Source organism: Psittacula echo (genome assembly GCF_963264785.1).
Source record: "Psittacula echo genome assembly, chromosome: 2".
In the NCBI taxonomy this organism is placed as follows: Eukaryota; Metazoa; Chordata; class Aves; order Psittaciformes; family Psittacidae; genus Psittacula; species Psittacula echo.
Window position 1 is genome coordinate 108,890,378 of NC_137737.1, and position 14,040 is coordinate 108,904,417.

At 41.7% G+C, this 14,040-nt stretch overlaps 1 protein-coding gene across 1 annotated transcript in view; it reads left to right on the plus strand.

Annotated features, from left to right (window-relative positions):
- The window catches only part of EPB41L3 (erythrocyte membrane protein band 4.1 like 3), a gene marked incomplete at both ends in the record, with an annotated part of 65,719 nt that extends 64,920 nt beyond the window's left edge, over window positions 1-799 (plus strand). Inside the window, 2 exons of the mRNA XM_080610567.1 lie at window positions 344-424; window positions 689-799. Coding sequence (XP_080466693.1) covers window positions 344-424; window positions 689-799 — 192 coding nt within the window. The remainder of the gene's footprint in view (window positions 1-343; window positions 425-688) is intronic.
- Window positions 800-14,040: the final 13,241 nt, after the last annotated feature.

The following is a 14,040-nucleotide window of genomic DNA, read 5'->3' on the forward strand; positions in this document are numbered from 1 at the left end:
CTTAACTAGGTCTTAATACGAGCTGTCTGTATGTCCATTCTTTTTTCATGGGATGAATTTACCATAAATAACTGCTATTTTTGGCATACAAACATCTCTTCTGACACATGTGCAGATTGACTACAATCAAAATTATCTATCTTGGAAGGACCTCTGGAGGTCATACAGTCCATCCAGAGCAGGCTAACTTCAGAGCTGCTCTGGTTGCAGTTCAGGGTCATTCCCTTTGTGCGTAGTGTATGACAGTTCAGTCCAGTCACTTCTAGGTTCCTGCACTGAGCATTCTCTGGGTGAGTAGCAGCCCTCTTTAAGTTACTGACATGCATTTATCCCTCCCATCTAGACTGTGAAAGGTGGCATCTCAGAGACAAGAATTGAAAAACGAATAGTCATCACAGGAGATGCAGATATTGATCATGATCAGGTAAGGTCTATAAACTGCTAAAGGCCGTCCTGAAAACTGCCAAAGAGAATATTTCTAAACATTGCTTTAAAAGATACTATTCATACTGGCATGCCTTAAGTTAAACTGGATTAGTAGTTAAATCAGTGATGGTATATTCCATATTTTAATCATTTTCCTCATTGGTAAATTGTGTAATATCTCATGAATCTCTCCACCTTGCTACTGATCATGCATGTTCCACCTCCTTTTTGTTTTTGCCCTTCTGTGGTTTCCTTGGGATAGGCGCTGGCTCAGGCAATTAAAGAAGCCAAAGAGCAGCACCCTGACATGTCAGTGACCAAAGTAGTGGTACATAAAGAGACAGAAATCACACCAGAAGATGGGGAGGATTGACCACAGGTAAGAGGACTAGATGATTTTCCTAGGCATTTACTGGGCTGGCATGTTGCAAATGTTGTTTTCCTACCATAGTTCACCTCTAACTCCTTGCTTTCTTTCACTGGCATTTGCAAGTTGCATTTGTGCTTGTTATCAGTTCTGGTATTTAAATGTAAACCACATTCAGCTCTAAATACCTTTCTTCATTCAGTGATGCCAGCTGGAGAAAGAGAAAATACTCATTTGCTTTTGTTGGCTCTCTAGAAAGTCCTCATTGTCCATGCTTTGATATAGTCTAATTTTCTAATTCTGAAGTCAGAAAAAACTGTTGTCTGCTTCTATGTCATTTAAGAACAAATCTATTTTGTTCTTAAAGGTACGCATTTTGTTTAAAAATGCCAAGGGAAAAACGTACAGCTGCTTTTTAAATGTCCCATGCAGATATGTTGCAAATGAAAGTTTTAATTCCTGACTTGCAAAGGTGTGACCCAATGTGCTTTTGATTTTTTCTTTAAACCCAGCGAATTAGTGTGTCAGTATTTGAATGTCTTGGCTTTCTTGTATTTTAAAGAACATTTTGTGTTTTAAAGCAGCATTGTTTATCAGGATGAGATGATAATGCAGCTTTTTTTGTGCAAAGCTTTTTTTGGGGTAAAGGCATGCTTCTAGTTGTGGCTGGCTAAACAGATGTCTTTATATTACTATATTTATTCTGTGTGCAAAAACATGTCATGCATACTAACCTGCTATGCAAAGGCCGTTAATGCCAACACCATTGCACAAATTGCTTTGAATGCTGTATGCATAATGGGAAAAAATAGCTGCTTGTCTGATTTGTTTAAGTCAATAGCAGCATTTTGTTCTTAAAACAATATATATTCCCTAGCACTTGGTCTAAGTAACAGAGTATAATGCACAGCACCTTTTGAAGCTGTTTTGCTCTCCTGTTTTTGGATATACAGACCCTAAAGAAAACTGAATTTCAGTACCTGTTATTTATTTGGAATATGGAACCAGTCACTGAGGAGTGAGTAGCTGTGGTTCTTGTAGTGTTCTGTTAATTGTCCAGAGACAACACAGTGTGGCTTGCTTAAAAGTCTATTGATGTCACTAATTCTTTTCATTGGCATCAGTGGACCATCAGTGGGCCAAGTTGCTTATACTGGGATGATGCCGTTTTCAGACAGCTTTTGTTACACGCACAAATTGACAGAATCTCTTTTGCAAGAGTGTAGTTACTTCAAATAATTAACTTGATTCTCTTTCCCGCAGGAATAACCTGGATTGCATATGAATCCAGACATACACACCAGTAGGAATACGAGAGCCTGTACGGAGTCTCAGTTCCAACCTGACTGACTTGTATCTGTCTATGGAAAATTTCAGTACAGAAGAATTGATCTTGACCATTAATAAAGAAACTGGCAGAGATACCTTCCCATAGAAAGCAATCTGAATCAGCAGCAGTTAAACAATATTGCATGAAGCAACAATAAAATTACAGAAAAGCAGCATTTTTAATTTTCTTAAAATGCCTAAGTTTTCAGCTATACCTGCACGTTCATAAACAATATAAACAGTGATCTCATGTAACACATAAACAGTTCTAGCCTTCCACAGTTTACGAAAGTCTAAACAAATTAAAATTTGTTAGGTGGCAAGCCTTTTGTTTACAGATATTGTAAATGAAGATTACCCCCAAAATGCTAGAAGCTGTATAGGTACTGTGTATAATGTTTTACCACACATTAGATGTGCCAATAACACAGTTTATTCAGTAAACAACTTGAATCTTACATTTGTTTCATCTGGTTTTATAACTGCCCGATAAACGATGACAAATCTTTACTCTTATCAAAATATTTAAATGCTTACAAAGTGTGCTTTGTATACCTGACTGAATACCTTATAAGGTAGTAATGATTTTAGTGTATTAACTTTAACGATTTTTGTCAGCATTGTTCAGAGTCAGCTTCCAGTCACCCTTCACAGATCCTAACCTTGTAAATTATATGTAGTTATTTTGGAGAAAAAAAAAAAGATCTGTATTTTACTTAGTTTGCAGCATTAGAAAATTATTAATCTGAAATAACCGTGATGGTTTTCTATTGATTTCCCTTTTGTTCTCAGAAGAAAACAAGAAAAAAATCTGTTTGAGAATCTGGTCAACATTTACTGTCTAGTTCAGAGTCAAGCCTTAACCTGTACAGAACGTTCACTGAAAACTCGTTAGTGTCCAGCTATAATACCCACTGAAGGGACAGCATCCATTACACTGTCAGCTACATCACAACACATGGTGAATGTATGTTTCTGCATAGTGAAATAAAAGTGGTAAATGCATTCAAAATCGTATTGTTCTGTGTCTAAAAGCACCTAGTGTTTTTTAATATTCAAAACATTAAGTTATATTTGTAAGACACCACAGGTTTTGCTTATTTGCACAGTAGATATGTTTTGTCTTCAGCAGCTGACACTGCACTGTGCAGACAGTTCGAGGTAGCAGAGCATCCAAAGGGATGACACTGTTCACCTCTGGGCATATGATGTTTGCAAAGGAAAAGGAGTATTTGGTTCCTTCCGTTTTCTCTGGTTATGTACTGTTTCACCAAAGCTAAATGAAGGATATTGTGGTTGCTTAGAAAGTAAAGGCCAGTAGCACTTGGTCCAGACCCACTCTTTTTGTAGTTTTGTTCCGCAACATGGATAAAATTGTCTTTAAAGCGGTACTTATCTGTTCTTTTTTCTTGCTCCTTTGCCACATCTCGTTGACACTCCCCTGGTAGCTCAAGAGAAAATCATAGTAAACAATTCACTCTGTTTCCTTGGAGAATTGAACGAAATGGGTACAAGCAGACTTTTCAGGACATAAAGGGCCAAATTTGCCCTTCATTGTTTACACAGGGCTCCCTTACACTGAAGTCAATGGAGTTGGCTTTAGTGGAGAGCAGGATTTGACTCAGTGACTTGTTAATAAATATTTTCTTAATTTACAAAAAAAAAAAAAAGTATATGTAAAGAGAATAACCTATAGATAATAATTAAAAGTAACATCCCAAGGCTTTTAAAACTTTGCCCTTAGCCTCTAAAACATCTTCCTTCCACCAGCCATTCTTCATGCCTTTAATCCAGAGTGCTATATAACTTCCCCTTACCGCCATCATTGCTTACCTCTTGCCTAATGCCCAGCACAAAGATTACAGTCTGTTGTGATCTTTGACTGACCTCTCCTCCTAGTCCAAGATCATCTCCGTTCTCGGCCCTCGTGGTGATGGTAGGCTTAGGTCTCTGGTGTCACCAGTGCCTGGTGGCAGCCAGGGCTGGAGGAGGTAATCACCCCGTGTCTCCACAGACGGCATGCCAGGTTCTCACTACTGCATCAGGAGTTTAAAGATAGACTCTGAAGCCATATTGATCTTCCCTCAGGTGCCCCTCATGTCGTCGCCTAAGAAACAGCATTGTATTACCTCAGAGAGACGTGAGGCACAGCCTTCTCTCCAGAGTTAGCGTTATATTTTAGCATGGCTTGAGGAGATTGTATTTTGGTGATACTGCACAGTATGTATGCTGTCTAAAGATATTGTATCTTTAAAAGTTCGCCTCCTTGGAAAGGGTGCTCACAGCTAAGATACAGCCTGAGCATACGCAAACTGTGAGGAGATGAGAGCGGACAGGCAAGGACATCTCAGTGCCACTGTTGGCAGTAGACCTAGCTCGGGGGATGGTGCCTATAAGCAATAGTTTTGGTTTTTGTTAGAAACTGTTTCTTGGGTTGTCTGCCTAATGCTGTGCCACATGAAATAAAAAGCACCTGCCTGTTTCTACCAACCATCTTTTGTCTCCGTCTCTTCTCATTTATTGTTGATCTCTGTCTGGCTTCTTGATGTAAAACAGATATTCTGTTACTTGAAAACATCATTACGAACACAGACACCAGTACAGCCTCACTTGTTACAGATGGAGTCACAGCTTCAGCCCCATGAGAACTGGCTGCTCTGCATCATTGAAGTAGGTGACCAGGATGATTGGCAGGGTCTTACACACTAAGCAAGGATGGGCACAGCAAGCAATCATATTGGTTGTGGCCATCAAAATAGTCTGTTAGTTAAGATCACTAGGCCCATTTACAAGCTTCACCTTTATATCTTCCCTCTTTACAAGTAATAAGGGTGAGGTAAAGAAATGTGTTCCCATGTTTTATACAGGAGCAATAATGGTCCAGGTTCTGCAGTGGTAGGAATCAAACCTTAATTTTTAATTATTTTTTGTAGCTTGGTCTATTAAACGTTTGGGGCAGGCCTGAGGCAATGCTGAGATACATTGACTGGTTGTTTTATGTTGAACACACCAGCAGCACATACTATATACTGTGAGCTGTATTGCCCAGATAAAATCCTGTCTAGTCAACCATGTTTGATCAAACTGTCTGGCATCGTATTTATATTGTTAGTTCCCGTACATTCAGAGACCCTACACAAAAAGCTGTCTCAAATGAACAGAGTTCAAATACCAAAGGAAAACCCATTTTCTTTTGACTTTAGCTATTACAAAGCGTTAAGAGGAAAAGTGTTTTTCAAGGTACGTATGTTCCACACGTTCACTATTTTGAAAATTAATTTCAGCTCTTCTATACTGTTAACTTCGAGGAAAATCCTTAATTGGGCTATTTCCCCATCCCAAGTCTTAGATCCACTGTCTCCTGAAGTAAATAAGAGTAACACTTGGCTAACGAGAGATTAAAAAACAATTTCTACATTCTCTTCTTTACTCTCCAGTACATGAAGGGTTAGATCCTTGGTTTCAAGTGTTTTCTGTTGGTACTGAACGTACTTCAGCTGACTCCAGTGATCTGATCTCCTGAGATGCCCTTGCAATTTATTTTGCTCCTGAAATCCACAATCTCTAATTACAGGCTTTCAGTGTTGATGTTTTCTATGGTTATGTTCTGATGAAATGACACCAAACTCCATCAAGTGGAGTAAGATCAAAGTCCTTTCAAACAGGATCTGAGGTTAGATGAACACAAAAGAAATGCTTTCTATAACAGGAGCTGAACTGGACCTCCTGAAGTCCTCCCCATACATCCCAAGGTATAAAGGTGTTTTGAGGTACTGTGGGTGGACTAATGGAGGAGAAATTTTACTCCATTGTACAGGGGAAATGTAGCACTTTTCTTAAATCTATAGATTTCAAAGGCTTTATCAGTCTTACACTGCAAATGATGTTGTCTTTTGTTAGCGTTATGCCACATCAGCAAAGAGGTTGTCCATGCGTGCTTTGGGTTCTCTCAGAGCACCACAAAGTACCAGCCTTCCTAATAAAAACATGGTCATATGCTTAAAAAGACTGTTACTAATGATGCATCTTTTAGTTCTGTCTCAAATAGGGATTTAGGTTTAAATAAACAATGAGGCATATTACTAATAGGTCTTAGATAAGAATGTTTTTCACAAATTCCTGTATTCATTTATTGAAGCCGTAGTCTATTATCTTGGAGGTAGTTAGCCCGTTAGCCCTTGTTCATCCTGTAAATTTTTTTTATGCCATTTGATTCATTCTCCACCCTTTATCTGTCTCCCATTCAACATCACTCCTGCTTCTCAGCTAGAACTAATGGCTGCTGTAAAGACTGGTAGGAGCAGAATTTAAAAAATCCTTGCTTAAAGGAAACCAGTAGACAGAAATTATGCAGCTATCTCAGTCAACCCTCTTCCTTCATCTCATGTTCCCAAATGGAGCTATAACCTCCATAAATCAATGACCTCACTCTTGCAGCTGCAATGATCATCACTCACTGTAAGCAGGATTAGTGGTCTGTCTTTGAGAATGACTACAGTGACATAGAGGAAAAAGAAAAAAAGATTACTGACACTAGAAATTATTTTCATTTTTAAACACATTAGACTTTTATCTGTACGTTCTACCAGCTCTGTTTTCACCAGTGCAAAACTTTAATACGAACCTTTTATTCTTGTTTCTTTTTTTCCAGAGTTTATTAGGAATTTCATTTTCTAGAAGTATCTTTGCTGTCTGTTTCTGTGTAGAGGTGTACCAGGACTCGTCTGTGCACACCCAAAGCTCAGGCAATGATTTTATAGAATCATAGAATAGTTAGGGTTGGAAAGGACCTTAAGATCATCTAGTTCCAACCCCCCTGCCATGGGCAGGAACACCTCACACTAAACCATGCCACCCAAGGCTCTATCCAGCCGGGCCTTGAACACCGCCAAGGATGGAGCGTTCACAACCTCCCTGGGCAACCCATTCCAGTGCCTCACCACCCTCACAGGAAAGAATTTCTTCCTTGTATCCAATCTAAACTTCCCCTGTTTAAGTTTGAACCCGTTACCCCTTGTCCTGTCACTACAGTCCCTGATGAAGAGTCCATCCCCAGCATCCTTGTAGGCCCCCTTCAGATACTGGAAGGCTGCTATGAGGTCTCCACGCAGCCTTCTCTTCTCCAGGCTGAACAGCCCCAACTTTCTCAGCCTGTCTTCATACGGGAGGTGCTCCAGTCCCCTGATCATCCTCGTGGCCCTCCTCTGGACTTGTTCCAACAGTTCCATGTCCTTTTTATGCTGAGGACACCAGAACTGCACACAATACTCCAAGTGAGGTCTCACAGGAGCAGAGCAGAGGGGCAGGATCACCTCCTTCGACCTGCTGGTCACGCTCCTCTTGATACAGCCCAGGATACAGTTGCCTTTCTGGGCTGCAAGTGCACACTGAAGCCGGCTCATGTTCATTTTTTCATCAACCAACACCCCCAAGTCCTTCTCTGCAGAGCTGCTCTGAATCTCTTCTCTGCCCAACCTGTAGCTGTGCCTGGGATTGCTCCAACTCAGGTGTAGGACCTTGCACTTGTCATGGTTAAACTTCATGAGGTTGGCATCAGCCCACCTCACAAGTGTGTCGAGGTCCCTCTGGATGGCATCCCTTCCCTCCGGCGTATCAAGCAAACCACACAGCTTGGTGTCATCGGCAACTAATCTGGACTTCAAAACACAGATCCCAGAACATGTAGAGCTCTGGAGCTGCCTGAATTACAACCCAGAGCAGCATGTTTCCACACCAAATCCTGCCTTAGAGCACACATGTTCCTGTCAAGTACTGGGCATATGTTCTTCAGTGAATAATCCCACGTAACTATTGAGTAAAATACAGCAGGTTAGACAAAGCACATTAAAGGGTTCAGGGAAGGAGGCATCATACAATACAGCAAAGAAAAAAGAAAAAAAAAAAGCAATATATCTGGAAGTACAAAAGCAAATAATTATGACACCTTCAAAGCCTCTTCCAGTAGGAAGAGTCTAGCTAATATGATGCTCATTCTTTCCTTAAATCAAGAGGATACTAGCACAGTTATCTTTCTTCTGTGTATTTGCGAGGTTATTCCTTGGACAGATCAGTTTTCTGGCCAAACTCAGTTGATGGATTTAGCATTTGAAGGCTTCTAAAGACATTTATATTCCTTTAGTCCAATCTCTAACTCATAACCAACTTAGACAAATGTGAATCTTTTTTATATAGTCACAGAAGTTTTGACAGTTTCACCACTTATCCTTAGAGCTCCTAAATCCCAAGCTACTGGACAGACACACACACACACACACATATCTTTCCACAGAAAATTATTTGTTCCAAGACTATGAAATTAACCTTAAATATGCATTAAATAATGGATTTGTTTTGTTTTTCCATTCAAAATGCCATCTGGTGACTGACGTGTCAGAAGATTATTCTTTTCCTGCAATCAGATGCAATATGTCAGTAGAAATACTTTTTGACATATTGATCTATAAAAGTGAGTAAGTAACATGAAAAAAACTGCAACATGTTGCCTGCCATCACAGAAATAACGGCCTGTCTTGAATATCTGCATGAGGTGGTCCTGTGACAAGGAAGCTTCTACAAACTCTGAGGAGAAAGCCTGTATTAGTCTTATCCCACCACTTCACAGTCATTTTAAATTTTCTTTGTCCCTTCCTGCTTGCTTTCGTATTCTCCAGCTTAACCTGTTTGTGTTTGATCTATCCAGCTCCTTTCTTCTGCATCTTCTCTCCTTTCCAACTTTTCTCCTGGCTTATGTACATGTGTTATTTCGTGGTATTTTTAACACATACCAGGGAAATACTAGGGGAAAGACTGTCCAAATCCAGTGCTGCACAGCTCCCTTTGCTATCTTAGTGAAACTGCTGCTAATTACTCAGTCATGAGCACAAATGTCAAGTAGTGTCTAGATTAATGATGCAATAGTATGATCATTTGCATTTGCCCCTACATAAACAGGCATGAAACTACAAATATGTGTGAGCAAGACCAAAGTATTCCTATGCTAAGCTAGTAATATCTCTGAATCTACAAGCAAAAACATCTATTGCTGAGACTCCAAAGTGATCTGATTCCAGCTGTACATCTTTGACTAATGATGTCCATCTTAAAATCTTTGCTTGGCTAAAGAAGATCTCTGTGTGTTCAGCTACTCTGGCAAGTAGATTTGTCATATATCAATCAGTAAAGCAAACATTCTTTGTCAAAACTGATGTGCACTGTGTTGGCACCAACAATTAACACATACACACAACAATTAACACATACACATACCCAAATCGTTCCTGTATTAGGCAGTGTCTTGTTGCTAGAGAGAGAAATAATGATCTTTTGAGACAACAGTTATGTCTATGACTTTCTAATATGGATGCCTCATCCTTTGTATCTATTTTCCCCTAGGGGAGGAAAGATTAGACAAAGACAGCTGGATTTCTCAATTCTCTTGGGAACATACCAATGGAAAGAAGTCATAAGCCTATGGAGACATTGTTTCAGACAGGGCAAGCCTTTGTCCTCAGAAGAAGTGGTATTTGAGAGCATTGGATCTGCTGGTGTCTTTTCTGTCTGGTTTGCAGAAGTTTCCTCACCAGCCTTTTCTGCTCAGTTACACTTTGAATAATTAGAACTGCACTGGGGAGAAGCCTGCCTCTCTTGTTCTGCTTCTGCTTTCTACATTCCCTCCCTCCCCTCCCAGCTATTTTTCAGTGTTTCTCATTGTATGCATTACGGGCCCTTTGGTGTTCACCACCCAATATCATCTTTCTTGCAGCAAAGCTTTCAGCTTCATCTCTACCTTTCTTCTCTGGGATGGAGCCACGGCACTTCATGCTGAGCTTTTCTGCCATTTTCCTGATAAAGAAAACAATGACACAAATCACAAGACCTGAATATCTGACCTTACTAGTCTTTGGATTCAACCTGCAAATACAATATCCCTACTACCTCGATGACAGAAATTTTCACAAACATCCATATGCATGCAAGGTGTCATGCCAACTTACTTGTCAGCTGATACCTATGGCCTGTTTAGAGCCTGCCATGACAGCAAGCAGGGCTAGGTTCTGCACTTTATAAATAGCCACCTACTGGGTCTCAGTCTCAGCCAAGTCTGATATCCATATAAAGGTGACTTCTGGAAGCTCAGCAGTGAAGGTTAGATGGTTGTTTTCTTGATTAATTACCATTTTCATCTGATATGCACGCAAAACAGTACAAGAACTTAGGTGATTAAATATGCATTTTGAATCACAACAGTGTCAATGTCCCGAACAAGCTTGGTGAGTTCAGCTGCTGGGATAGATCTCTGTAACAGAAGGGATAAAGTCTGAGGGCACAGCTCTAAAAATCCCTGCTTCAGCCAGAGAAAGTTATCTGTGACTGGCGAGGATAAATATAGGAGATTAGAGTGTGGATTTATTTCCCCTACAGGCCATACAATATATTCTCCATAATCTCACCATAGGCAGCCAGATATATCCTGTGACAAAGACATATCAGCTGGGTGGAAGACTTGTCATTTTGAATTGATATTATTTTTTGTGTCTTTGTTCCACTGCAAGTACAAATAAATTAGGCATGGCATTGGGAGCTGGGAGGCAGACCTTCAAACAGAATCATATAATGGTTTGAGTTGGAAAGGATCTTAAAGATCATCTTGTCCCAACCCCCTGTCATGAGGAGGGACACCTTCCACTAGGTCAGGTTGCTCAAAGCCCTGTTCAAGCTGGCCTGGAACACTTCCAGGCACAGAACAACTTCTCTGGGCAACCTGTTCCAGTGCCTCACCACCCTCACAGTAAAGAACTTCTTCTTCTTATATAACCTAAATCTACCCTCTTTCTGTTTAAAGCCATTACCCCTTGTCCTATCACTACATGCCCTTTTAAAAAGTCCCTCTCCAGATTTCTTGTAGGCCCCCTTTAGGCACTAGAAGACTGTTACAAGGTCTCACCCTGATTCTTCTCTTCTCCAGACTGAACAAGCCCAGCTCTCAGCCTGTCTCCATAGGAGAAATGCTCCAGCCCGCTGTTTCTCTTTGTGGCCCTTCTCTAGACTTGCTCGAGCAGGTCCACGTCCTTTTCATGTTGGAGCTCCAGAGCCGAATGTAGCACTCCAGGTGGGGTCTCATGAGAGTGGAGTAGAAGGGGAGAATCACCTCCCTTGTCCTGCTGGTCACACTTCTTTTGATGCAGCCCAGCACATAGCTGGCTTTCTGGGCTGCAAGTGCATATTGCAGGTCATGTTGAGCTTCTCATCAACCAATACGCCCAAGTCTTTCTCCTCAGGGCTGCTCCCAGTCAGTTTTCCACCCAGCCTGTATTTGTGCTTGGGATTGCCAGGACAGTACCAGACAGGGAAAAAGTTATGACAGATCTAAAAAAAAAATATATAGCATCTGCCTATATCACACAGATAAACAGAAATATCTAAGTTACTTACTTTGTAAAAGAAAGACTGTAGGCTCTGGGGTCTGGGATTCAAACTAGCCCAAAGAGGTCTGAAGGATATAATCCTCAAAGAAGGCTATAGCATACAGCAGATATGTAGCAGATACACCAGATTGCACTGAAAGCAGGAAAAGTCATTTCCAACTGAAGTTTTACTGTGTGCTTGCACTTTAAGGACCAAACTTGTGAACAGAAACTGCAAGAGATGTTATATGTGTGTCCTGGGTTCAGCAGTAGCAGTCATTTTTCTCCTTCTTAGTAGCTGGTGCAGTGCTGTGGTTTTGACTTTCAGCCTGGGAACAGTGCTGATAACACCGATGTTTTCAGTTGCTGCTCAGTAAGGTTTACTACGACCAAGGACTTTCTGAGTCTCATGCTCTGCCAGGGAGGAGGGGAAGCCGGGAGGAAGCAGAGACAGGACATCTGATCCAAACTAGCCAAAGAGGTATTCCATACCACAGCACGTCATGCCCACTATATAAACTGAGGGAGTTACCCAGAAGGGTTAGATCACTGCTCGAGTCAGGCTGGGTATCGGTAGGCGGGTGGTGAGCGGTTGTATTCTCTTCCCTTGTTATTTCCCTTATCATTATTATTATTGGTGGTAGCAGTAGTGGTTTGTGTTGCGCCTTAGTTATTGGACTGTTCTTATCTCAACCCGTGGGAGCTACATCCTTTTGATTCTTCTCCCCAACCCTCCAGAAGCGGTAGGAGGAAGCAGGGGAGGGAGCGAGCGGCTGCATGGTTCTGGGTTGCCGTCTGGGCTTAAACCACAACAATATGTTATTAATGAAGAACAGCTGGATCCTGACTTGAAGCAGAATGAGAAAAGAAGAAAGGAATTCTGCTGTGGCAAGGTTTTTTTGGGCAGCAAACAGAATTCTGCAAGGTACTCCCATTTCTAGTTACAATCTTTTTGGCATTTGGCACACTTTATATGGAATGTACATATTCCACTGTTAGCAGGAACTACAATTATGTCTTTTAAAGTCTTTGTGCCCTTTAAAATCAGAGGTTTCCAAATGCCTCATGAAACTGCATAGGATTTCTTTGAAGTAAGATCTTACCTCAGAATTTTACGTCAGAGGACTAATATTCCTTTAAAAGGGATTTTTTCCACACAGCACCTGGAAGTAACCCAAAGGAAATCACTAGAATTATAACACAGTTACAAGATTGGTAATGAAGGTTGCATGTTTGTCCATGGGACTGAGAAAGTTGAAAAGAAGAATCTTAACTCCTTCATGTAGAATGGCATCAGTGTAACTCTTTGTCATGGTTTAAGTGGAGTCAGTAACCCACGCAGCCCTCTCGCTCACTCCACCCCCTTTCTCCCCCCACCACACCCCCGGCTCCTGGAGGAATGGCGAGGAGAATCGAAAGAATGTAACTCCCATGGGTTGAGATAAGAACAGTCCAGTAACTAAGGTATAACACAAATCACTACTGCTACCACCAGTAATAATAATGATAAAGGAAATAACAAGGGAAGAGAATACGATACCACCTGTCGATACCCAGCCCGACCAAGCAGAGAGTGCCCTTCCGGGTACCTCCCAGTTACATCCTGGGCATGACGTGCTGTGGTATGGAATACCTCTTTGGCTAGTTTGGGTCAGGTGTCCTGTCCCTGCTTCCTCCCGGCTTCCCCTCCTCCCTGGCAGAGCATGAGACTCACAAAGTCCTTGGTCAGGGTAAACATTCTGACTAGCAACTGAAAACATCAGTTTTATCAGTACTGTCCCAGGCCAAAAGTCAAACCCACAGCACTGCACCAGCTACTAAGAAGGAGAAAAAGTGACTGCTGCTTCTGAACCCAGGACACTCTTTCAGCTTTCTAGGCCCATTTATCCCCTGAAAGGAAATCAAATACTCCTCCCATTATCTAAATCTTTCTTACTCTTGAACAGGTTACAATCAATGATGTTTAGCGCTTCTCACACTTCAAGTTTTTTGCCTCTGGCCTGAATCCAGCTCAGTTGAAATGTTTGGTTATGGAGTTTATTGCCAATAATGAGTTTTCCACTGAACTTTAATGACTTCCAAGTTAGATGAGACCAGTTCTGAATTCTGCTGTAATCAATCAATCGTAAAATTGTTTCTCCAATCCATCCTGCACAAGGGCAGGCTGAGCCTGGAGAGGCGACCCAGGTGAAGGGTCAGGCAGGAGGGAGAGGCTACTGGTGGGATGGGGCTGCACGGAGCTGCCTCAGTGTTGGGGCCAAGCTTGCAGGCATTATCAAGGCTGCTGTGCCAGGGCAGCCGCCTCCACCCCATGACTCCTTCTCCTGCCTGCAGGCAGCATCTCCTTAGGGAGCCCACAGACGGTCTGCATACGAGGACGCCTAACATGCTGTGGGTGCTCAAGATGAAGCGGTAGCTTCACTGCCCCAGATCCCTGGAGTACAGGCTGGACCACCACACGTTGCCCCAGGGGCACATGGCGAAGGAAACGCAGCTGCTCTTCCCTTAGATCTG